The sequence below is a fragment of the Callithrix jacchus genome, chromosome 1 (genome assembly GCF_049354715.1).
Source record: "Callithrix jacchus isolate 240 chromosome 1, calJac240_pri, whole genome shotgun sequence".
Taxonomy (NCBI): Eukaryota; Metazoa; Chordata; class Mammalia; order Primates; family Cebidae; genus Callithrix; species Callithrix jacchus.
This window is the reverse complement of record NC_133502.1, coordinates 140,571,625-140,594,565: the sequence shown is the minus strand read 5'-3', so window position 1 is coordinate 140,594,565 and position 22,941 is coordinate 140,571,625. Positions and strand designations below refer to the sequence as shown.

Sequence of the window (22,941 nt, the reverse complement as noted above, 5' to 3'; positions counted from 1 at the left end):
GCAGAAAAAGCTGGAAGGGGTGGGAGGGTGTGTGTGGGGTGGGGACTGGGGCTATGCAGGTTCCCGACCTGGCTCAGTCTTTGGCACCCTCTACAGGACAGTTCCAATCCCAGACCTGGGCTTTGGACAACTAAATCCTCTGCCCTCTCCCACCAATGGAGCCGGGCCCCAGAAGTTCCTAGGACTTACCCACCGTCCAGCATGCTACGTAGCAAGTGTCCTTAGAGTCTGCAGACCCAAAACCCCTCCCTTGTGTGTCAGCACTGGGTCACCTGCTGAAAGTCCAAACTGCCTGCCTATTGTTTGAGGCCCAGTCAGGTCTTTGCCCCAAAAGTCCTCTTGGACTGCCGCTGGTCCCCAGGCTATCTCCTGAGCCCACCTCGGTCCCGGAGCTCCCAGGCTGCTGAGGCCGAGCCCCACACCCTGGACCAGCTCTGGCTCCTTCACCGGGGCCTTGGTGGCCTTTCCTAAGGGAGGGGTTTTCCCGAGGACAGGGTCTAGGTTCCCCCCACCTCCCGCTCCTCAGACTACAGGCCCTCAGAGGACTTGGCCTGGGCTTCTACCTCTTTTCTGAGACTAGTGTTTCTCTGCTGGTGTGTCCTCCTTCCTCTCAAACCAGGGGCCCCTGAGAACTGGGCCTGAGTCTCCCTTTCCCCCTTCAGAATGGGGGCTCCCTGAGAACTGGCCCAGGGCCCCTTCCCTCCCCTCCCCTTGGCTGTTGATCTCCAACACTTCTACCTGCAGTCCCATTCTACGAAGCTCTCCCCATCGCTGGGGACTCAGAGGCCTCTGCAGTCTCCCCGACGGTGGGGGTCCTGGAGGGCTTCCTCAGGCTTCAGTCCCAGAGTCAGGCTGCCAGACGTCGATCACCACCTGCAGAGGTCTGTCCTGTGGACGCTGACTCAACGACTGAGGAATGAATCACTCTCACACCTGGTTCAGTGAGTCAAGTGGGCTAGGGATGATTGTCGCTGCTTTCAGAGGGTAAGATGCAGCCAATTGGCCAAGACTCCCTGCACATCCACATCTTTATTCAGTAAAAGATTTCATAACAGAGCTTCTACCAACACACTGGTGGATAATTAGCATGGCTAAAAGAGTGGTTTTATGAATGATAAAAGCTTTAGGTTCTGGGCCCAGAGCAAACACTATGAACGGGTAATTCCCCTTTGATCTCCCCCTGAGAGGGTTATCCAGCACAAAGTTTACATGAGTACAGAGTTACAGTAGAGACAAAGGGATGTGGGCTAAACAGACTTAAAGGAAAGCCTCTTATCGTCCCTATCTCTTCCCTAAGGTAATGGACTGGCTGCCTTCAACCTGTCCCAATAAAATCTTTTGACCTTCCAAAAGGTTTGAGACTTAATCTGTAGCTTTCCCTAATATTTTGCCAGCCACCCCGAGTGAATCTCCACGAGGCTGCACATCGGCTTGGAGGACAGTCCTTAAGTCCCAGAGTGCCCACTTGGAGCTCCACCTCTGACTTCACAAAGGCTGCTTCAGAACTCAGTTTCCATGGCACCGCTGGCAGGAAGAGGGATGCTATTTTGGGCAGTGTATCTGGACTTGTCTCAAGCGGCACCAGCCAAACCCCTGCCTTACTGACCTCTCCCCTGGAGGAGCAGGAGCAGCGCTCGAGGCCGCCCTGGGAGGGCTGAGAGGCGGGCTCTGGACTGGGGACACAGGGACAGCCAAGCCCCAGCTGAGGGTGGAAGCTGAGCCAGGGACGGTCATGGAGGAACAAGATCAGACGCACTTTAACTAAGAAGCCCCCAAGGCAGAGGCTGAGAATCAGAAGATATTTCAGCAGAGTGAGTGGGGCTCCAGGCAGGGTGGGGTTGGGCCAGCCTTCTCAGTATCCAGACCTGGAAGGGACACTCCCTTGGTACCATACAGGGAGGAGGGGACTGTGGGACTGTCAGGGGAAGGAACCCCCGCTGGGAGTGAAAGGCCTGGCATTCTTGTTCTGTTGCAGTCCTGTGTTGCTGTGTGACACAAGCACACAGACCCTTTCTCTTGGCCTCAGTTTCCTTACCTGTAATTTGGCTGTTGGGAGGACCAGCAGTGGGGCAGAGATGGCAGGTATGTGCTGCGTTAGGCTGTCAGCAGAGTATGGGGTGGGGTGAGGAGAGAGCTGAAGACCATTGGCACTGGACCACAGCGGGAGGGGTGCAGGCCAGAGATGGGTCAGCTGCCGGCTTGCTAGAGTCATTCCTTCCACGAAGTCCCCTCCTGTGGGGCTGGAGGATTTCTGCAGTCGGGGCTGGGGATGTGAGTTCATGCTGCAGCTAGAGGGAACTGGGCTAGAGAATGAGGACAGATAGTGTGAGGGGATTTGGGGCTACCTTCCTGCTGTCAGAGAGAAAGATAGGAGCACAAAGGGAAATTTTTTCTTTTGAGGCAGAATTTCACTCTTGTTGGCCAGGCTGGAGTGCAATGGTATGATCCCGGCTCACTACAACCTCCGACTCCCAGGTTTAAGCGATTCTCCTGCTTCAGCCTCTGGAGTAGCTGGGATTGCAGGAGTGTGCCAGCATGCCTGGCTAAGTTTTTGTAGAGACAGGATTTCTCCATGTTGGTCAGGCTGGTCTCGAACTCTTGACCTCAGGTGATCCGCCTGCCTCAGCCTCCCAAAGTGCCGTGATTACAGGGGTGAGCCACTGTGCCCAGCATACAAATAGGAATTTTTAGGTGAGGTGCACAGGTGAAACGAGTTTTCAGGGCCTAATCCTGTGTGTTCATCGTGTGTGTGTGTGTGTGTGTGTGTGTGTGTGTGTGCGCGCAGGTCCTGGACAGTCACACTTTAGCAGCAAGAGGGCTTGAGGTTAGACTAAATGTATAGCATGCAAATATGAGAGGCTGGAGCCACTAAGCAGAGGCTGAGGGTGTCACCACAGTCCAAAGCCAGGTTGCAGACAGGGAAGATGAGGAAGACTGCTGGAGGGTCTGGCCTGGGGTTGGTCCTGTGGCCAGCATGGGTGACTGGGGGTCCAGGGCATCTCCTCATTGGCTGAGCACTGCTCCTCCCTTTCTGCTGCTAGGCTGGGTTAAGGGAGTGGCACTGGCAGGAGCTGCCCCGAGGCTTCTCCCCTGTGGGCTGAGGTCTGATGAAAGTGTAGGGTCACGTACTGTGTCTTCAGCCCTAGTGACCTTTCTCTGGCTTCACAGCATCTACAAATCTGCCAGACAAAACATGATTCACGCATCCAAGCACAGGCGGTAAGTACATCACCCTGTTCCCCAACTCCAGCCCCCTGTCCTCCACCTAGCACACCTCAGTGTCCTCCTTGCCCCTCCTCAGCCTCTCCCTTGAGGCAGCTGTTCCCCCTCGACCTCCTCCTCCCCACCCACCCACTAGCCTATGCGGTTCCAGAAGAAGAACGTCTTCCACCGTCTCTCACATCCCTGTGGTGCAGCCAAGCCTGGGCTGGGTCCTGAGGTGAGGGGAGGCTCAGAAAGACTTGGATGAGGGTCAAGGCATGCAGGTGGCCTTCAGCTGAACTGAACTCAGCACCTCTCACCCTCTCAGGCTCAGCTATCTTTGGGGTGAACAAGAACCAGTCCTTGCAATGGCCAAGGCCCTGCCTATCTAGTCGTTGTTACCTCTCTGGCCTCCCCATTCTAGGCCCTGCTCTCCTTCCTTCAGCCACACTGAGTTTCTTTTCTTTCTTCTTTTTTTTGTTTTTTTGAGATTAAATCTTGCTCCATTGCCCAGGCTGGAGTGCAGTGGCTCGATCTTGGCCCACTGCAATCTCCACCTCTCGGGTTCAAGCAGCCTCCCAAGTAGCTGGGACTACAGGCACCTGCCACCACACCCAGCTAATTTTTGTTTTTTTAGTAGAGACAGGGTTTCACCTTGTTGGTCAGACTGGTCACGAACTCCTGACCTCAGGTGATCCACCCACCTCAGCCTCCCAAAGTGCTGGGATTACGGGTGTGAGCCACCTCGCACTACCTTTTTTTTTTTTTTTTTTGAGACAGAGTTTTGCTCTTGTTTCCCAGGCTGGAGTGTAATGGCGCAATCTCGGCTCACCGCAACCTCTGCCTCCTGGGTTCAGGCAATTCTCCTGCCTCAGCCTCCCGAGTAGCTGGGATTACAGGCACACGCCACCATGTCCAGCTAATTTTTTTTTTTTGTATTTTTAGTAGAGATGAGGTTTCGCCATATTGGCCAGGCTGTTCTTGAGTGATCAGGTGATCCACTTGCCTCAGCCTCCCAAAGGGCTGGGATTACAGGCCCGAGCCACCACATCTGGCTACCTTCCACCATTCTTTCTACCACTACCCTACTCGCCCATAGCCACGTTAGGCCACCACCTGCCCATTTTCAAAACACCCTTCAGTTCCCACCTCCCATGCCTCCCCTGAGGTCCCCCAGTCCCAAGCTTCTTCTCTCTAGTGGTGTTGCCATTACCCATCTCTTCCATTAAATGGAGTGACCTAAGGGTGGAGAGTGGGTTTTAACTTTGTATTCCTGGTACTTAACTCATAAGTAGATGCTCAACACTTTTTTTTTTTTTTGAGACAGAGTCTTCCTCTGTTGCCCAGACTGGAGTGCAGGTGGTGTGATCTCGGTTCACTGCAACTTCTGCTTTCTGAGTTTAAGCAATTCTCATGTCTCAGCCCCTCTAGCTGGGATTGTAGGTGCCTGCCACCATGCTGGCTAATTTTATTTTTAGTAGAAATGGGGTTTCGCCTTGTTGGCCAGGCTGGTCTTGATCCACTTGCCTTGGCCTCCCAAAGTGGTGGGATTACAGGTGTGAGCCACCATGCCTGGCCAACAAATGTTTGTTGAATGAAGAGATGTTGGTTAGCAGGTTAAATTGTTGGCTTGTGGTTAGATAGTTGATAGTTGACCGATTGATTAGATAATTAAATGGGTTAATAGCTGGTTAACAGGAGAATCAGTTAGTTAAGTTGATAGATTAGTCATAGGGTTAGTAAGCCACCAGGCGTGGTGGTTCACACCTATAATCCCAGCACTTTGGGAGGCTGAGGCAGGAGGATTGCTTGAGTCCAGGAGTTTGGGACCAGCCAGGGCATCATGGCAAAACCCCATGTCTACAAAAAATAGAAAAAAATAGCCAGGAATGGTGGCATGCTCCTGTAGTCCCAGCTACTTGGGAAGCTGAGGTGGGAGGATCCCTTGAATCTGAAGCTGAGGTGGGAGGATCGCCCGGGAAGTCTAGGCTGCAGTGAGTTGTGACTGTGCCACGGCGTTCCAGCCTGGGCGACACTCAAAAAAAGAGAGAGAAGGAGGCCGGGACTGGTGGCTCATGCCTGTAATCCCAGCACTTTGGGAGGCCGAGGCGGATGGATCACAAGGTCAAGAGATCAAGACCATCCTGGTCAACAGGGTGAAAACCAGTCTCTACTAAAAATACAAAAAATTAGCTGGGCATGGTGGCGCGTGCCTGTAATCCCAGCTACTCAGGAGGCTGAGGCAGAATTGCCTGAACCCAGGAGGCAGAGGTTGTGGTGAGCCGAGATTGCGCTATTGCACTCCAGCCTGGGTAACAAGAGCGAAACTCCGTCTCAAAACAAAACAAAAAAAAAAAAAGAGAGAGAGAGAGAGAAGGAAAGAAAATAACAAGCGTTAGAGAGTTGTGAGCATTTAGTTCCTGGTTAGCAGCTTACTTAGGCTCTGGTTGGCTGCGAGTTCCTTGCTTTGTGGGCCGGCTTTCTTGGGCTCCTCTTCTTAGTCTGTGCCTTTTCTTTGAGCTCTCTCATCTTGCCCATGGCTCAGATGACCATCTGTGATTTGCTGACCTCCAAATGTTTCTCTAAGTGAGACCACACGACCAGCTGCCTCCTCACTGGCCATCCCCCCCAGGTTTCTTGTGGGCTCCTCACCCTCAACATGCCCAGAAGGAGCCTCCTCGTTCATTCGCCTGAAGCTGGTTCCCATGCTTGTCATTCTGCTGCCCTACCAGGACCTGAGGGCATCGCTGAGCCACCCCACTCCCTTCCCTCTCTAACCGAATGCCAAGCCTGTCAGCTTGACTGTGCTCTTGTGGCCATTGGCACTGCCATCTCCATGGCTCAGGCTGCCACCCCCTCTCCATCCATCTGTGGAGAAGCTGATGCTCACCCTGCCTCCACTCCACTTCCTTCATCCTGGCCTCCACAGGGGAGGTAGCTCTCCTGCTGAAATCCTCCACTTGGCCCACGGCCTGCTGGTAGACTTCAGACTTCCTAATATGGGCAGGAGGCCTTCTGCCATCTGGCCCTGGCCCCTCTCTGCCCATCTCATGCCACCTCCACTCCTCTGAGGCCAGCCCATTCCTGTACATTGAATATTACCTTGACTGCAGGCCTTTCATATGCCATTCCTATGCCCAGAATGATCCCCGCCTCCCCGGAGGCCCCTTTACCTGGCCAGCCTTCTTTTCTTGACCTAAATTTCCCTTTCTCTAGGAGAGCCTCCTACCTCGCCCCAGGCCATTCACTTCCTCCACATGCCCCATGGTGCCCATTCTTTCAACTGTGGCAATGCTCATCACACTGCATAGTAATTGCTTAATTAATTGCTTTTCTCCCCAAGGGCTGGGATCCTACCAATGTCCTTTACTGCACTGCCTGAACATTTTTGCATAACAGATTTAAGACATCTTGGGTTCATTAGGTTGGTCAGTGGTTATCTGTTGCTACTGTGCCTTGCCTGCTGGGTGGTGATGAGGAAGGAGCCAGGCTTCCAGGATTCTCTTGATGTTGTTGGCTTTCTGCTCTGTCCACTTCTTTCCCCTCTTCTGTGGTTACCTCCAGCATGGGAGCTGGAGCTGGGTGGGGGCCCATGGATGGTCACCTCACCCTGCTAGGGAGATCAGCAGCTCTCCTTGGGGCTCCTAAATCCTCCTGGCCTCATAGCAGCAAAAAGTAAGCAGAGGAAGTGAGAGATGTTCAGGCATGGAATGAAACATCTTCCACTTCTCAGCTGAGATCCTCTGTTTATAGCTCACCCATTTCAGTCCTTGCCCTATTCCTTACCCCAGAGAAACAAACCCAGGGATGAGTAGATGGAGGGGAATGCAGAGTTGCATGGATAATCCACTGGGCCCCCTCCAACTCCAGCTCCCATGCAGCATCATACAGGGGGGTCTCCTTACTCCATGACCAGCCCCCTCAGCCCTGAAAAAGAGACCCTGCCAATGCAAGCAGCAGCCCAAAGACAGTCCTGGAAAGGTGCCATAGAAGTAGGGGAGAGGTGGACAGAGCAGGAAGCCAAGAACACCAAGAGAATCCTGGAAGCCTGGCTCCTTCCTTGTCGACACACAACAGACAACAACCAGCAATGAACCAAAGATGTATTGAATCTACCATGACTACTATGTTCAGGCAATGCAGTGAGGAAACTGGTTTGGGAAGAAAAGCAGTTAATAAATTAAGCCTTTTTTTTTTTTTTTTTTTTTTGGAGACAGGGTCTCACTCTGTCACCCAGGCTGGAGTACAGTGGTATGATCTCAGCTCACTGCAAACTCCACCTTCTGGGCTCAAGCAATCTTCTCACCTCAGCCTCCCCAGTAGCTGGAAACAAGCATGCACCACCACGCCTGACTCATTTTTTAATTTTTTTATAGAGATGAGGTTTTGTCGTTTTGCCCAGGCTGGTCTTGAACTCCTCGTCTCAAGCGATCAGCCTGCCTCAGCCTCCCTAAATGCCGGGGTAACAGGCGTGAGCCACTGTGCCTGGCCTACTTAAGCAATTACTGTGCAGTGTGATGAGCACTGCCACAGCTGAAAGAGTGGGCACCATGGGCATGTGGAGGAAGTGAATGGTCCAGAGGAGTGGGTAGGAGGCAGGAGGCTCTCCCAGAGGAAGGGAAATTTAGGTCAAGAAAAGAAGGCTGGCAGGGTAAAGGAGCCTCCCGGAGGCTGGGCATAGGAATGGCATGTGCAAAGGCCTGCAGCCAAGGCAGTAAATGATGTGCAAGGATGGGCTGGCCAGAGGAGTTGAGGGGCTGGTGTTGGCTTCCGGGCATCCAGATAGTGAGATAGCAGAGTGACTAGTCTAAACAAGCACTAAGGCCACACCTAGAGGTATCTGTCCCTGTTCTTCCTTTTTTTTGAGATGGAGTTTAGCTTTTGTTGCCCAGCCTGGAGTGCAATGGTGAGATCTTGGCTCACCACAACCTCCACATCACAGGTTCAACTGATTCTCCTGTCTCAGCCTCCAAAATAGCTGGGATTACAGGCATGCACCACCATGCTGGCTAATTTTGTATTTTTCAGTAGAGACGAGGTTTCATTATGTTGGTCAGGCTGGTCTGGAACTCCCAACCTCAGGTGATCCACCCGTCTCAGTTTCCCAATGTGCTGGGATTACAGGCATGAGCCACCATGCCTGGCCCCATTTCTTTCTCTTTATTTTCCAGCCCCACACCCCACCTTCCTCAAACTCTAGTCCTATACCTCCCCTTATACAAAGATTTGGGACCTATTACTGTTTCATCTACCTGTCCATCTAACCATCCACTTGTTAACTAAATATATATCAAGTGCCAGGCACTTTGGGAAGCTCTGAAGATCTAGTTGAGAGTAAGGCAGATTCCCCAGTTCTCACGCATTCAACAAATATTTATTGCACATCTACTGTGTACCTGGCATTGTGCTAGGCACTGAAGATACACCAGGAAGTGAGATCCAGTCCTTCCTTTTCTCCCTCCTTCCCTCCTGTTCATTCATTCATTCATTCATTTATTCATTCACTCGCTCTCTCACACACCTCTGATTGCATTGACCTGGTTGCAGAGCCTGGTGCATTTTGCTGACACCTTCGTCTTTGACAGAACCCGGAGCATGTTTCAGTGCTCAGTGCTGTTTATAAAGCTCAGCAGCAGACTTTTCCATACCTCATGCTGTTTGTAGAGTGCCTCACTGTTGCCCTCACCTGGCCTGTGACCCAAAAGCCCTGGCTCCAGCAGATAGGCAAGCAGACAGACGGACAGACTGACGGACATAGACAACTGAGGTCTACTTCCAAGCTTGCTGTCTCCCACCCTGCTTTTTCTCAGAGGCTTGTTGGCACCACGGATTGCACTTTCAGCCCCCCACGGGCCCCTCTGCAAAGTGGCCTCACTGGTGTGCCATTTTTACTGGCCCAGGTCCAGCTAGAAGGAAGAAGGGGTATGGCCTGGCCATCTACCCCAGTTCCTCTCCATGTCCCCATGGCTCTCAAGGTCTCTGATTCCAGTTGTCCCGGCTGCCCTGGGCAAGAGGAGGTATGTGTGCAAGGCTGCTGGGTTACCTATTAACTCAGCTGTGAGCTGAAGAGCCGATGGGCAGCAGGCAGACACTGGAGTCTTCTTTCTGTCCGTGGGCTCGGGCTGCTTTCTCAGGTCCACCCGCAGCTCCAAAATGGTTTCCTGGTCCGGGATAACAAGGATACAGCAAATACTGCAGAAGAAGTTGGTGCGAGAGTTCCTGGCCGAGTTCATGAGCACGTATGTCATGATGGTGAGTGGGTGGGCAGTGTGAAGTGGGTGGGGCTTGGCCAGGGCCATCCATGGCCCCCTCCCCATGCTGACCCAGTCACATTGTGTATTCCTTGCCTCTGAGCTGGGAGCCTGGGGAAGCAGCAAAGGAAAGTAAGGAGGAGGCCTTTCTCATCAAGTCTTTTTGGACAGAAAGGGATCATAATATGTGGGGGTCAAATGAAACCATGTGCTGGGGTATCTGGGGCACGGCTGGAAGTAGGGAGAAGGGAAACCCAGGGTAAAGAGATTGAAGAGGGCCGGATGTGGTGGCTCACACCTGTAATCTCAGCACTTTGGGAGGCTAAGGTGAGCGGATCACCTGAGGTTGGGAGTTCCTAGCCAACATGGTGAAACCCCGTCTCTACTAAAAATACAAAAATTAGCTGGGCATGGTGTCACACACCTGTAATCCCAACTACTTGGGAGACTGAGGCAGGAGAATCTCTTGAACCTGAGAGGCAGAGGTTGCAGTGAGCAGAGATCGTGCCACTGCACTCCAGCCTGGGCGACAGGAGTGAAACTCCATCTCAATAAAAAAAAGAGAGAGAGATTGAAGACCTTGACTGTCAGGCTCTGAAAATGAATCCAGAGGGCAATGGGGTGATGCTGAAGGCTGGCAAGCAGGGGAGTAGTGACATGATCAGATTTGGATGTTAATGGTAATTTTGGGTGCAGTGTGGAGCATAAGCAGGACAGGCAAGGCTGGCGAGAGGGAACCAGTTAAGAGGCTGTTGTTGATCTGGGACAGAAAGAGGGTAGGCGGGGCGCAGTGGCTCACGCCTGTAATCCCAGCACTTTGGGAGGCCGAGGAGGGTGGATCACCAGGTCAAGAGATCGAGACCATCCTGGTCAACATGGTGAAACCCCGTCTCTACTAAAAATACAAAAAATTAGCTGGGCATGGTGGTGCGTGCCTGTAATCCCAGCTACTCAGGAGGCTGAGGCAGGAGAATTGCCTGAACCCAGGAGGCGGAGGTTTCGGTGAGCCGAGATCGCGCCATTGCACTCCAGCCTGGGCAACAAAAGCAAAACTCAGTCTCAAAAAAAAAAAAAAAAAAAGAAAGAAAAAAGAAAGAGGGTGGTGGCTGGTCTGGGGTTGGAGAAGAAAGTGTGTGTTTGAGGGCTGTGGAAGATGGAATCGAGACTCTGCCAGCGGAAGATGTGGGCAAAGCGCCGATGAGCTGTTGTTCTGGAGCACCGGGCCAGCCCAGGGCGAGAGGTGAGGCTGGTTTGGATGTGAGCAGGCAAGATGCCCATGGCTTGAGATGCTCGTGGAGAAATCCAGGAGATAGCTGAACACAGGCAGGGGCTGGAGCTCAGGAGAAGCTTGGTCTGGAAGGAAAGAGTTGAAATTCATCAGAACACAGGTGGTGGTTGTCAACATTCTCCAGAGAGAGTGCACAGAAAGAGAAAAAGATGGTTTGAGGACAGAGCCCTGAGGAATGAAGAGGTGCGCGCAAAGGAGCCTGAGAAGAAACAGTCAGAGGGGTGGGAGGAGAACCAGAAGGGACTGCGTGATAAAGGGGGTAGTGGTTCCACCAGAAAGAAGCCGTCAGTGGTGTGGGCAGCTGCAGATGGTCCATGCAAGGTGAGCACTAGCAAGAGGCCCCAGGGTTTGGCAACGTGGAGGTTGCTGGTAACCTTGACAAGGGCTTTTTTTTGTTTTTTGAGACGGAGTTTTGCTCTTGTTGCCCAGGCTGGAGTGCAATGGAATGATCTTCGCTCACTGCAACCTCCGCCTCCCAGGTTCAAGCAATTCTGCCTCAGCCTCCTGAGTAGCTGGGACTACAGGCATGTGCCACTGTGCTCAGCTAATTTTTGTATTTTTAGTAGATATGGGGTTTCATCATTTTGGCCAGGCTGGTCTCAAACTCCTGAACTCAGGTCACCTGCCCACATCGGCCTCCCAAAGTGCTAGGATTACTGGCATGAGACACCGCACCTGGCCCACAACTCTAGCTCCCTTATTGGTCAACAGGAACACTAACATAAAGCTGGAGGACTTGTGTGAAGAAGGTCAAGTGCCAGCACAAGTATACATGTGGTACACAGATGTTGATCCCTCGTTATTAGGACAGGTGCTCTCAGCTGCTCTCTCCTCTCTGTATCTGGCCCTCCCCTGCTCCTCTCTTACCTCCCCACCTGCTTTGGCTCCTGAGCTGTGAGGACAGCAGTTGGATCCTGTCCCTCCTTAATCCAGGGCAAAGTAATTCACTTACGACAAGACATTCCAGCCCCATGAGGGCTGTTAAACCTTGGATCCTGGGAGGCAGGAGGGTGTGTTCTTCCAGAGCTGTTAGGAAAAGCAGGCACCACCCACATCCTTGATACCTGCCCACATCTATGTTTCTCTTCCTTTTATTGAGTTTTTTTTTTTTTTTTGAGACGGAATTTCACTCTTGTTACCCAGGCTGGAGTGCAATGGTGTGATCTCGGCTCACCGCACCTTCCATCTCCTGGGTTCAAGCAATTCTCCTGCCTCAGCCTCCCGAGTAGCTGGCACTACAGGCGTGCACCACCATGCCCAGCTAATTTTTGAATTTTTAGTAGAGACGGGGTTTCACCATGTTTACCAGATGGTCTCAATCTCTTGACCTCATGATCCACCCGTCTCGGCCTCCCAAAGTGCTGGGATTATAGGCGTGAGCCACTGCGCCTGGCCTTTATTGAGATTTTTATTGAGCACCTAATGCATCCTGGGCACTGTGATGCTAAGCCCCTTACATGTTGCATCTTCCCAAATCCTGTGAAGTAGGTACTATCATCCCAGTTTCACAGATGGGAAAACTGAGTCTCCATGAGACTAAGCCTCTTGCCCAAGGTCACACTTTAAGTCAAGATTAAATCCAGTCCAGTCTAATATTATAGTCTTTTTTTTGAGTTGGAGTCTCGCTCTGTCACCCAGGCTGGAGTGCAGTGGTGTAATCTCGGGTCACTGCAACCTCCACCTCCTGGGTTTAAGCGATTCTTGTGCCTCAGCCTCCAGAGTAGCTGGAATTACAGTTGCATGCCACCATGCCCAGCCATTTTTTTTTTTTTTTTTTTTGAGACGCAGTCTTGCTCTGTTGCCCAGGCTGGAGTGCAATGGCACAATCTCAGCTCACTGTAACCTCTGCCTTCCACGTTCAAGCAATTCTCCTGCCTCAGCCTCCTAGGTAGCTGGGATTATAGGCACCCACCACCATGCCCGGCTAAGTTTTTACTTTTACTAGAGGCAGGGTTTCACCATGTTTGCCAGTCAGGTCTTGAACTCCTAACCTCAGGTAATCTGCCCTCCTTGGCCTCCCAAAGTGCTGGGATTATTGGCGTGAGCCATCACGCCTAGCCCAATTTTTATATTTTTAGGAGAGACGAGATTTTATCACGTTGCCAAGGCTGGTCTTGAAGTCCTGACCTCAAGTGATCCTCCCACCTCAGCTTTGCAAAGTGTTGAGATTACAGCATGAGTCACTGTACCTGGCCTAATATCACATTCTTGACCCTTAACCTCTATGCTCTGTCCTTTAGCTTAAATATAGCTGGCTTTTAAAGACTCTGGCTTGCCGGGCGCGGTGGCTCACGCCTGTAATCCCAGCACTTTGGAAGGCCGAGGTGGGTGGATCACAAGGTCAAGAAACCATCCTGGTCAACATGGTGAAACCCCGTCTCTACTAGAAATAGGAAAAATTAGCTAGGAATGGTGGCGTGCGCCTGTAGTCCCAGCTACTCGGGAGGTTGAGGCAAGAGAAATGCTTGAACCCAGGAGGCAGAGGTTGCGGTGAGCCGAGATTGCGCCATTGCACTCCAGCCTGGGTAACAAGAGCAAAACTCCGTCTCAAAAAAATAAAAATAAAGACTCTGGCTTGTTAATGCTCCCCCAGATGGGGGTAAGGTAATCACTTTCAGGTAGTTCAATACTCCTCTCTGGGCCTCAGTTTCCCCATCTATAGAGTGGGAGAAAAATTCTTACTGTGCAGATTTGCTGTGAGGATTGAAGACAATAACACTTGTAAAATAACTTTGTGAGGTGTAAGCCTATATGGGACATTGTATTGTCGTTATTTTTAGTTGCCAAGCTGTGCCAAGAAGTGGGGGCTTTAATAGGAATCTCTGTGAGTCACCAGGGTGAAGGTTTTGCCAGAAAAGCTAGTGTGACGTTGGCCCCCATTTATTGCAGCCAGGATGAGGGAAGTGGACAGATTCACATTGCAGCTTCCAAGGGCGTTGCCCTTGAAGCTGGCCTCCTGGCTGTTGGGGAGACTTGGATGGGCCATAATCACTGACCAGGGAGAGGTGGGGCTGGAACCATCCGGGCCCTGAAAACCTGCCATACATGTGAGCCAGGGGGCAAGGGTTGCAGATCACATGCTACGGGGCCAAGAGAGCCACAACTCAGGGTGGGAGGGACTTTGGCTGGCTGCAGAGTGCCAATCTGTGCAAGGCTGGAGCTGCCGCCATGCCAGCTGACTGTTGCCATGGAGGGCGGAATGCAGGCCATGTTGCCTGAGCTTCTTATTTTCAAGACAGATAGAAACTCCTGTTCTGCAAAACCAAGTGATCCAAACAAAACCTGCGTGCTGATGAATTATGGCATGGGATGCCAGTTGGCAACCCTGACACAGGAAATCATGTGGGGTTCACTCGCTCATCCAGTGTTTTTTTGTTTTTTTTTTTTGAGACAGAGTCTCACTCTGTCACCCAGGCAGGAGGTGGAGGTTGCAGTGAGCCGAGATCACACCACTGCACCCCAGCTTAAGTGACAGAATGAGACTCTGTCTCAAAAAAAAAAAAAATTTAGCTGGGTGCCATAGTACATGACCATAGTCCCAACTACTAGGGAGGCTGAAGTGAGAGGATCACTTCTGCCCAGGAGATGGAGGCTGTGATGAGCCCTGATCATGGCACTGCACTCCATCCAGCCTAGGTAATAGAGCGAAACCTTGTCTCAAAAATCAAACAAATAAAACAGAAGCACTAGAAAGCAAGGCGTGCCTGGAGCAGTGCAGTTGTTTGGTTTGAGGCCATCTGGCATAGGTAAGTGCCTGGATTTAATCCTGGCTCACCAGGTACAGGCTGTGTGACTTTGGACAAGCCATTGAAGTTCTCTAAGCTTCAGGTTACTGTCTGTCAAGTGGGGGAGAATAAAATAGCACCTAACTCATAAGATAGGTGTCAGAGTTAAAGGAGATGGTCAGTATAACTCACTGGCATGTAGTCAGTGCTCAATAAATGGTTATTATTATGTAGTAGTAAAACTATTGCCTAATACAAAGAATATTGGGGTAGATATGAAACAGGCAGAAAGGATGAAATTATGAAGGGTCTTAGATGGTGGCCTACTGAGTTTGGACTTTATCCTAGAAGTAGAGGGGAGCCAGTGAGTGAGCATGGGGAAGACCTAATAGGGTTTTTGTTAGGAAGGTCACTCTGGCTACAAGGAAGAGGCTGGGTGAGGTTCGGGGAGAATGTGAGCAGAGCTGATGTGGTGTTAGGGAGGTTGGTGAGGAAACTCCCATTTGCAACGCTGGAGTTTCTGGCTCTGCCAATTGGGATGGGGAACATAGAGTGAGGAGCAGGTGTGCTGCGAGATGGCGAATTTTCTTTTTCTTTCTTTCTTTTTTTTTCTTGAGACGGAGTTTCGCTGTTGTTACCCAGACTGGAGTGCAATGGCACGATCTCGGCTCACTGCAACCTCCACCTCCTGGGTTCAAGCAATTCTCCTGCCTCATCCTCCCAAGTAGCTGGGATTACAGGTGCGCACCACCATGCCCAGCTAATTTTTTGTATTTTTAGTAGAGACGGGGTTTCACTATGTTGACCAGGATGGTCTCAATCTCTTGACCTCGTGATCCACCCGCCTCGGCCTCCCAAAGTGCTGGGATTACAGGCGTGAGCCACCGTGCCCGGCACTTTCTTTTTTTTGAGACAGAGGCTCCCTCAGTCACCCAGGCTGGAGTGCAAAGGTGCGATCTCAGCTCACTGCAGCCTCTGCCTCCTGGGTTCAAGTGATTCTTCTGCCTCAGCCTCCTGAGTAGCTGGGATTACAGGTGCCTGCCATCACGGCTGGCTAATTTTGTATTTTTAGTAGAGATGGGGTTTCACCATGTTGGCCAGGCTGATCTTGAACTCCTGACTTCTGGTGATCCAGAGATGGTGAACTTTCAACAGAGCCTGAGATGCCCGTGGAACACCAGGAAAGTTCCAGTGGTGATTTGGAGATAGGAATCTGGCTCCCCAGTGGAGATTACGGGAATTTTGGTCCATCAGACATAGCTGAAGTTGTGGACCTGGCAAGACCATGCTGGAAGAGACCTTTGGAAAATCAGGAGGTTGTGGGGGCCTTTGGAGAGAGCTTCAGTGTCTGTGATATGTGGAAGTGAAAGCCAGATTGAGAAGGGGGCGTGAGGGAAGGGGTGAAGCAGCTGGCCAGTGTGTTCTCTCCTGCAGTCTGACTGAAGCAGGGACAGGGAGACCAGGAGCCCACAGCTGGAGAGGGAGGCTGGGCAGGGGCAGGACGGTTTGCTGGGAAGGATGAGACTCCAGTCTGTGGGAGCCAGTTAGTGGGAGGATGGAAGGTACAGGGGAAATGGAGGCCTCTTCAGAGGGAGAGGATGGCACAGGAGGCAGGGCTGAAGGGGACAGTGGCTCTAGACTGAGGCTAATGGGCCTGAAGTTTGGCTCCTTCCCCCTGTGAAGGCGACATCATCTGAGGAGCTGTGAGGATGGGCAAGAAGCAGCGGCTTGGGAGAGCCACCTGAGGTCTGTGGAAATGAAGCTGAGGGCAGGAGAGATAGGACCCCACTGCTCCAGCCTTGCAGGGGGTGGGATGGAGGGTGTGTGTGTGTGCATGTGTGTGTGCGTACATGTGTGCACATGCAGGAATGGACGGATTTGGAGGTCCCGTGAAGAAACTTCCTTCAGGCAGGCCTTAAGTGTGAGGAACTCTGATGGCGTGCCATCCATGCCAGCCATCCCCTTCTCACAGCCCTGCCTCACCCCCAAACTTCAGGTGGGCCTGGGGCTGAGGTGCTTGGATGTGTGTCTAAGAGCCTCTGACTCTGCTGCTCCACCCAGCTCTCAGGGGCTCAGATCTGAGAGGCCTCAGCGGGGGCAAAGAGAGGAGGTGGTGAGGAGGGAAGGCTCTGGAAAAAGAGGGCATTGCAGAAGGTCTTTGCCGGCAATGGCAGGAAGGCCCAGGGCATGGGGGTGAGGAGCTAGAACTGGGCTCTGAGCCCTCGTCTGAGGTTGGGGCTCTGGGGCAGGCAGCCCCCTTAGTGGCCCTCCCTTGTAGGTGTTTGGCCTTGGTTCCGTGGCCCATATGGTTCTAAGTAAAAAACATGGGAGCTACCTTGCTGTCAACTTGGCTTTTGGCTTCGGTGTCACCATGGGAGTGCATATGGCAGGCAACATCTCTGGTGAGTAATCCCAGGCCCTGCTGGACTGGGCAAGGCCAGCTGTCCCCCACAGGCTCTTTCCTGTCCGCCCCAGCCAGCCCCTTCTCCGGCACAGCCAGTGCCTCTCCATCTGGCCACCAGGAGGGAGGAGGTCTCCTCCCAACCCCTCGTCTAGGATGTGTCTGCCACAGATTCTTCCTGGGCCCCCGTGACCTGTCATTTTCACTGGCTGGGTCATCTTAGGCAAGTCATTGCCTTCTCTGTTCCTCAGTCTCCTTAACAGTGACAGGAAGGCTGTGGCTCTGGCCCCATGGGGTCGTTGTGAGGGTCAATGAGAGAGCTGTCAGGAGCACGCTCTCTGTGCACACCAGCCATTGCTGTTCTCAGTACAGTCGTCATTGTTGTTTGTTTTGCTCTCACTCCCTGACACACTTGGTCCTGCCCTCAGGGGCCCACATGAATGCAGCTGTGACCTTTGCTAACTGCGCGCTGGGCCGCCTGCCCTGGAGGAAGTTTCCGGTCTATGTGCTGGGTCAGTGCCTCGGCTCCTTTCTGGCGGCTGCCACCATCCACACCCTCTTCTACAGTGAGTGCACTGCCTGGGTGCCCGCCTCTGGCCTCAGTTGCCTCCTCTGAAATTAGGGCAGATCGGACCTTAGTGTCCTGGTTTGTAAAAAATAGCTGGGAGAAAAAAGCCTTGGAGCGCCTCCACCCTCTAACCTATAACCTCATTTCTGGGACCCCGTGGGGCTTCACTGGGGGCAGGTTCACATGACAGTTTGTGTCTCCGCAGCGGCCATTCTCCACTTTTCGGGTGGACAGCTGATGGTGACCGGTCCTGTAGCGACAGCTGGCATTTTTGCCACCTACCTTCCTGATTACATGACATTGTGGCGGGGCTTCCTGAATGAGGTCAGTGGTCCAGGATGAGTACCCTCCCCCTGCCCTCCACCCCTCAGGATGGAGCCAGCAGGGAGCTCTTCCTGATAGACAGGACAAGAACTCTGGATGGAGATTGTACAGAGATGTGTCTCTGCTAGTGGGCTTGGACTGGGGCACTGCTGAGGCACTGTGGCTTGGGGAGGGGCCCTGGTGAGCTGCCACAGCATCTGCTCCTCAGGTGTGGCTGACCGGGATGCTCCAGCTGTGTCTCTTTGCCATCACGGACCAGGAGAACAACCCAGCACTGCCGGGAACACAGGCGCTGGTGATAGGCATACTCGTGGTCACCATTGGGATGTCCCTTGGCATGAACACAGGATATGCCATCAACCCATCCCGGGACCTGCCCCCCCGTATCTTCACCTTCATTGCTGGCTGGGGCAAACAGGTCTTCAGGTACGGCCCCTGCCTAGGCCCATTCTTTCAAGTTTTTCTGTGGGTCCCCTGCATGTTGAGGAGGTATGGGGGGGATGTGAGGGGCAGCATAGGAGGGTCCTGCAGAGCCCTGTGGTGGCCTGGGGAGCAGGAGTGAGTCCCAACATTTCCCCAGACCAGTACGGATACAGATCCTGCACCTGCACTGAGTGTCAGCCCTGTCCCTGAATCGAGCTGAGGCCAACCAGGGCCCTGGGCTGAAGTGTCTCGTGGGGTATCCTGGGGATGACTCCTCTGCTTATACTGTCTTGGCCTGAGGTGGATGAGGGTGCTGTCCTGGACATCAGCCCCCCTCAGCAGGCCTCTGCCTCTTGCCTGCAGCGATGGGGAGAACTGGTGGTGGGTGCCAGTGGTGGCACCACCTCTGGGTGCCTATCTAGGTGGCATCATCTATGTGGTCTTCATTGGCTCCACCATCCCACGGGAACCCCCAAAATTGGAGGACCCTGTGACGTATGAAGATCACAGGATAACCGTATCGACCAAGATGGAACCTCATGCATCTGTGGCCTCTCCCCTCACCCCTGTCTCCGTGAGCCCTGACAACAGACCTTCAGTCCGCCTGGCCCCCACCTTACAGGAATCCATGGCCCAAGAACACTTCTAAGTAGAGAGTCTTTGTGATCCCACCCCCACCCCAATAAAGCAAGCCTTATCCCACAGCAGAACCCCACTTCCTGGGGACCTGTGGTTGGGCTCCCCTCCTGGGTTCTTCCAGGAGCTCTAGGGCTATGCTTTAGCCCAAGGTGTAGGGGTGAGGCACCTTGAGTCTTTCACACCCTGGGAACTGGGATGCCCCGGGGAGAGAGCGGGGAAGAGCTGACCTGTGCCCTCAGTAGGAACAGGGTGAGATGAAAGAATGACAGAAACAGAAAGGGATTTTCAGGCATGGGGGAAGGAAGGGCGGTTTTGGGGAAAGAACCATAGCTGGCTGGCTGATGGAGGACCAGCTTTGGAGATACTTTGAGGGGATCCTGAGATTGAACTCGACTCTCCCCTGGTTCTTCCCTTCCCAGAGTTCTGGCCAGTTCTTGGACCAGACAAGGCAAGGCCCAAGAATGTAGATCAGAATTTCTTAGCCTTTTTTTTCCATTAGCGCCTTCCCCAGTAGCCTTTTAGATATTTTTTTTCTTAATCACATGAAATTTTAATACCACAGATATACTATATATCTGTTTATGTACTGTATATGTTCTGTACTTTATACATAAAAAAGAGTAAGATTTTTTTTTCACCTCCCCTTTTAAGAATCAGTTTTAGGCTGGGCTCACGCCTGTAATCCCAGCGCTTTGGGAGGCTGATGCAAGTGGATCACCTTAGGTCAGAAGTTTGAGACCAGCCTGGCCAAGATGGTGAAATCCCATCTCTACTAAAAATACAAAAAATTACCCAGGCATGGTAGTGGGCGTCTGTAATCCCAGCCACTCGGGAGGCTGAGACAAGAGAATTGCTTGAACTGGAGAGGCGGAGGTTGCGGTGAACCGAGACCGAGCCATTGCACTCCAGCCTGGGCCACAGGAGCGAAATTCTGTCTCAAAAAAAAAGAATCAGTTTTAATTCACTTGAGAAGGCATGCTATAGATTGAAGGCTGGTAAGGGGTTGGACTCCTCTTTCTTCTTCCTGGTGCCAGAGTGCTCCTACATGAAGGAATCCCACAGTTGTAAGGAAAATGCAAAGAGGGAAATCCTTCAAACACATGAAGACACAGGAAGAAGCCTCATAGGGAGCAGGTGCAGAGGTCGGGTCGGGGTAGGGGGCCAGGATCCGCTGAGCCTGGGGTCAGGTAAGAATCACTCTGTTGCCTGGGGCTCAGAAGGCAGCATCACTCATGGTTCCTGTCATTGCTATACATTTGCCTTTCAACAATCATTGTGCACCTACTGTGTGCAGGCCCTATCTGGACACTGGGGATGCCCAGTGGATGCACTGGGCTCTGCCTTTGATGGTTGCAGTTTAATGGGGGACAGGTAATTATGAGGAAGAAAGGGAGTGCAGAGTGGGAGGCCTGGAGGCTGTGGGGTTCAGGTTGGGGGAGCTCACATCCAGCCTCTGGGCCAAGGCCAGGAGGCTTTCCAGAGGAGGAGACAGAGCAGGATGTGGTGGGGGGTGTCCTTTCTGGGGCTGAGAGCTGCACTTTACAGTTTGAGGTGATGGGCAGAGGAGACTGGGCTTCCTTCTGGAGGTGGGGGACACGGTGAGGTTTAGAAAGTGCACTTGTTTTGCAATAGCCTTGAAGGAAAAAAGCAAAAAAAATAAAAAGAAAGTGCACTTGAGCTGCAGTGTGTAGGATGCTGGAAATGGTGGAGATGGGCCTGCAAAGAGAGTGGTGGGAAGCAATGACCCAAGAGCAGCAGCTGGGCACCTAATGGGTCAGCACTGTGGGCATGAAGACGAGAGACAGGATTGATCAATACCCAAGAGGTACAATGTGCCAGACTTGGGCTCTGTTTGGATGGAGTGGGTGAGGGAGGGAGAGGGAGGAGTCAGAGATGGCCTCCAGTTTCCAACTTGAGTCTGGGGATTGGAGATGTCCCCACTGAGAGTAGGGCACAAGTGAGGAAATGGTTTGGAGGAAGATGATAGGTTACATCATGGATGTGCTGAGTTTGAGTTGCTGATGGGACTTGGAAGGGGACGTGGGAAAAGGTGTGTGATCTTGAGCAAATATTCAAGCCTTCCGGGCCTTGGCCTTCTTCTCAATTGTAAAATGGCGATAAGAATATTACCTAACATTTGTATTGCTGTGAATATTAAATGCGCTACCACATGTAAAATATTGATTCATTTCTGGCTCAATAAACACAGTTATGCCTTGTATAGTCTGGAGCTCAGAAGTTGAAGACAGGGATTCACGAAGTCATGGCTTTGTGGATGTAGCTAGAGTGTGGAATAATGACAGGAGGGTCAGGGAGCATGGCACAAGGTAGGGTGGTCAAGAGACACTGGACACAACCCAGATGTCCATCCACAGGGGACAGATACATATACTGCTGTGCAACTGCAAATAAAAGAATCCTCTACAATAGCGAAAATTAAGGCTCAACTGACAACTGCAACACACAAAATTCTAGAGGCATAAAAAGTAATACAGTAGCTGGGTGTGGTGGCTCACGCCTGTAATCCCAGCACTTTGGGAAGCTGAGGCGGGTGGATCACCTGCAGTCAGGAGTTCCAGACCAGCCTGGGCAACGTGGTGAAACCCTGTCTCTACTAAAAATATAAAAATTAGCTGGGTGTGGTTCGGTGCCCGTAATCCGATACTGAGAAGGCTGAGGCAGGAGAATCCCTTGATCCTGGGAGGTGGAGGTTGCAGTGAGCCAAGATGCGCTACTGCACTCCAGCCTGGGTGACAGAGCGAGACTCCGTCTCAAAAAAAAAAGTAACACAGACTATATACAGTGTGACACCAGTCTTATAGCCGAAAAGCAAAAATACATTCTTTGCTATATATATATGCATGTAAGAAAACTATTTTAGAAAAAAGAAATGATTCCTACAGGCAGATGGGGAGGAGCACAGTAGTGCAAGCTATTAATAATTTTCTAGTTCTGGGGTTTACATACATTTGTGGGTTTATTATATGATTGTGCTTGGTAACATAAATGACAAGTATTGGTGACATGTATTGTTTGTATGTACTATATATATATATATATATTTTTTTTTTTTTTTGAGACGGAGTTTCATTGTTGTTACCCAGACTGGGGTGCAATGGCACGATCTCGGCTCACTGCAACCTCCGCTTCCTGGGTTCAGGCAACTCTCCTGCCTCAGCCTCCCGAGTAGCTGGGACTACAGGCGCGCACCACCATGCCCAGCTAATTTTTGTATTTTTAGTAGAGACGGGGTTTCACCTCGTTGACCAGGATGGTCTTGATCTCTTGATGTCATGATCCACCTGCCTCAGCCTCCCAAAGTGCTGGGATTACAGGCGTGAGCCACCGCGCCCCGCCTGTGCGATACATTTAAAAAGACAAAGAAGGAATAGCTGTAATGTGAGAACAGGGTAGAGGGGAGGGGTAACAGGTGGGGAGCCTGATGAGATCACAGGAAATCCAGAGAGGATGAGTGTGTATGATGTCCCACGGTGGGAGGAGCTGAGCCAGGGGAACCCCGGCTGGGATTAACCAGGGAAGGGCCCACAGCTGGAAGTCCCCAACTGTACAGTGGCCTTCTGCTGTGACTCTCTGCAAGCCCTTTCCCCTCTCTCACCCTCAGCCGGCCCTGCGAGTCTTTCTCATTCTTGGCATTCCAGAGCAGCATGATCCCAAGGCCTCAGTTACAGCTGAGAAAGGCATTTATGGAGCCTAGGGCCCTGGTTCCTCCCCTCCTCTGCCTCTCCATGAGCACTTCAGCCCCTGGGCATCCTCCTGTCCCTGGGAGGAGCCCTGGAGGTAGGGTGGCCCTGGACAGAGCCCCCACCTGCTGCCCACTGCTCTATCACAGGCTTGCACTAGGCATGCTGCCCCTAACACCTTGCAGGTTCTGGTCCCAACGTCAGGCTCTGATGAGCCCTGACCCGTCGCAGAGCAAGCCTTTTCATTCTCTTGGCAGATTCCAATTGACAGCCTCCAATGTGCCAGGCACCATTCCTGCACTGAGGAAACAGGCATAAGGAAGATAGTAGTCCTGGTCCTCATGGAGCTAACGTTCTATGTAAAATATATGGTGTGTTATAGATGCTATGGAGAAAAAGCAGGACCACTGTATAGAAAGT

The 22,941-nt window shown here is 52.1% G+C and overlaps 1 protein-coding gene across 8 annotated transcripts; it reads left to right on the top strand.

The window, feature by feature from the left end:
- Window positions 1-1,595: 1,595 nt before the first annotated feature.
- On the top strand, window positions 1,596-20,998 carry AQP7 (aquaporin 7). 8 transcript variants are annotated; one of them, XM_008998331.6, is made up of 9 exons: window positions 1,596-1,811; window positions 1,976-2,082; window positions 3,169-3,219; window positions 9,336-9,453; window positions 16,744-16,867; window positions 17,295-17,432; window positions 17,640-17,758; window positions 17,967-18,184; window positions 18,545-20,998. In XM_008998331.6, exons 3-9 carry the CDS (start codon window positions 3,194-3,196, stop codon window positions 18,828-18,830), a joined length of 1,029 nt encoding a protein of 342 aa, XP_008996579.1. In that variant the 5' UTR covers window positions 1,596-1,811; window positions 1,976-2,082; window positions 3,169-3,193; the 3' UTR covers window positions 18,831-20,998. The 8 variants fall into 8 exon arrangements, with proteins under 8 accessions (XP_008996579.1, XP_078226822.1, XP_008996591.1 ...); XM_078370696.1 differs by having other exon boundaries at window positions 9,102-9,453; XM_008998343.6 differs by lacking the exon at window positions 1,976-2,082 and having other exon boundaries at window positions 9,336-9,440.
- Window positions 20,999-22,941: the final 1,943 nt, after the last annotated feature.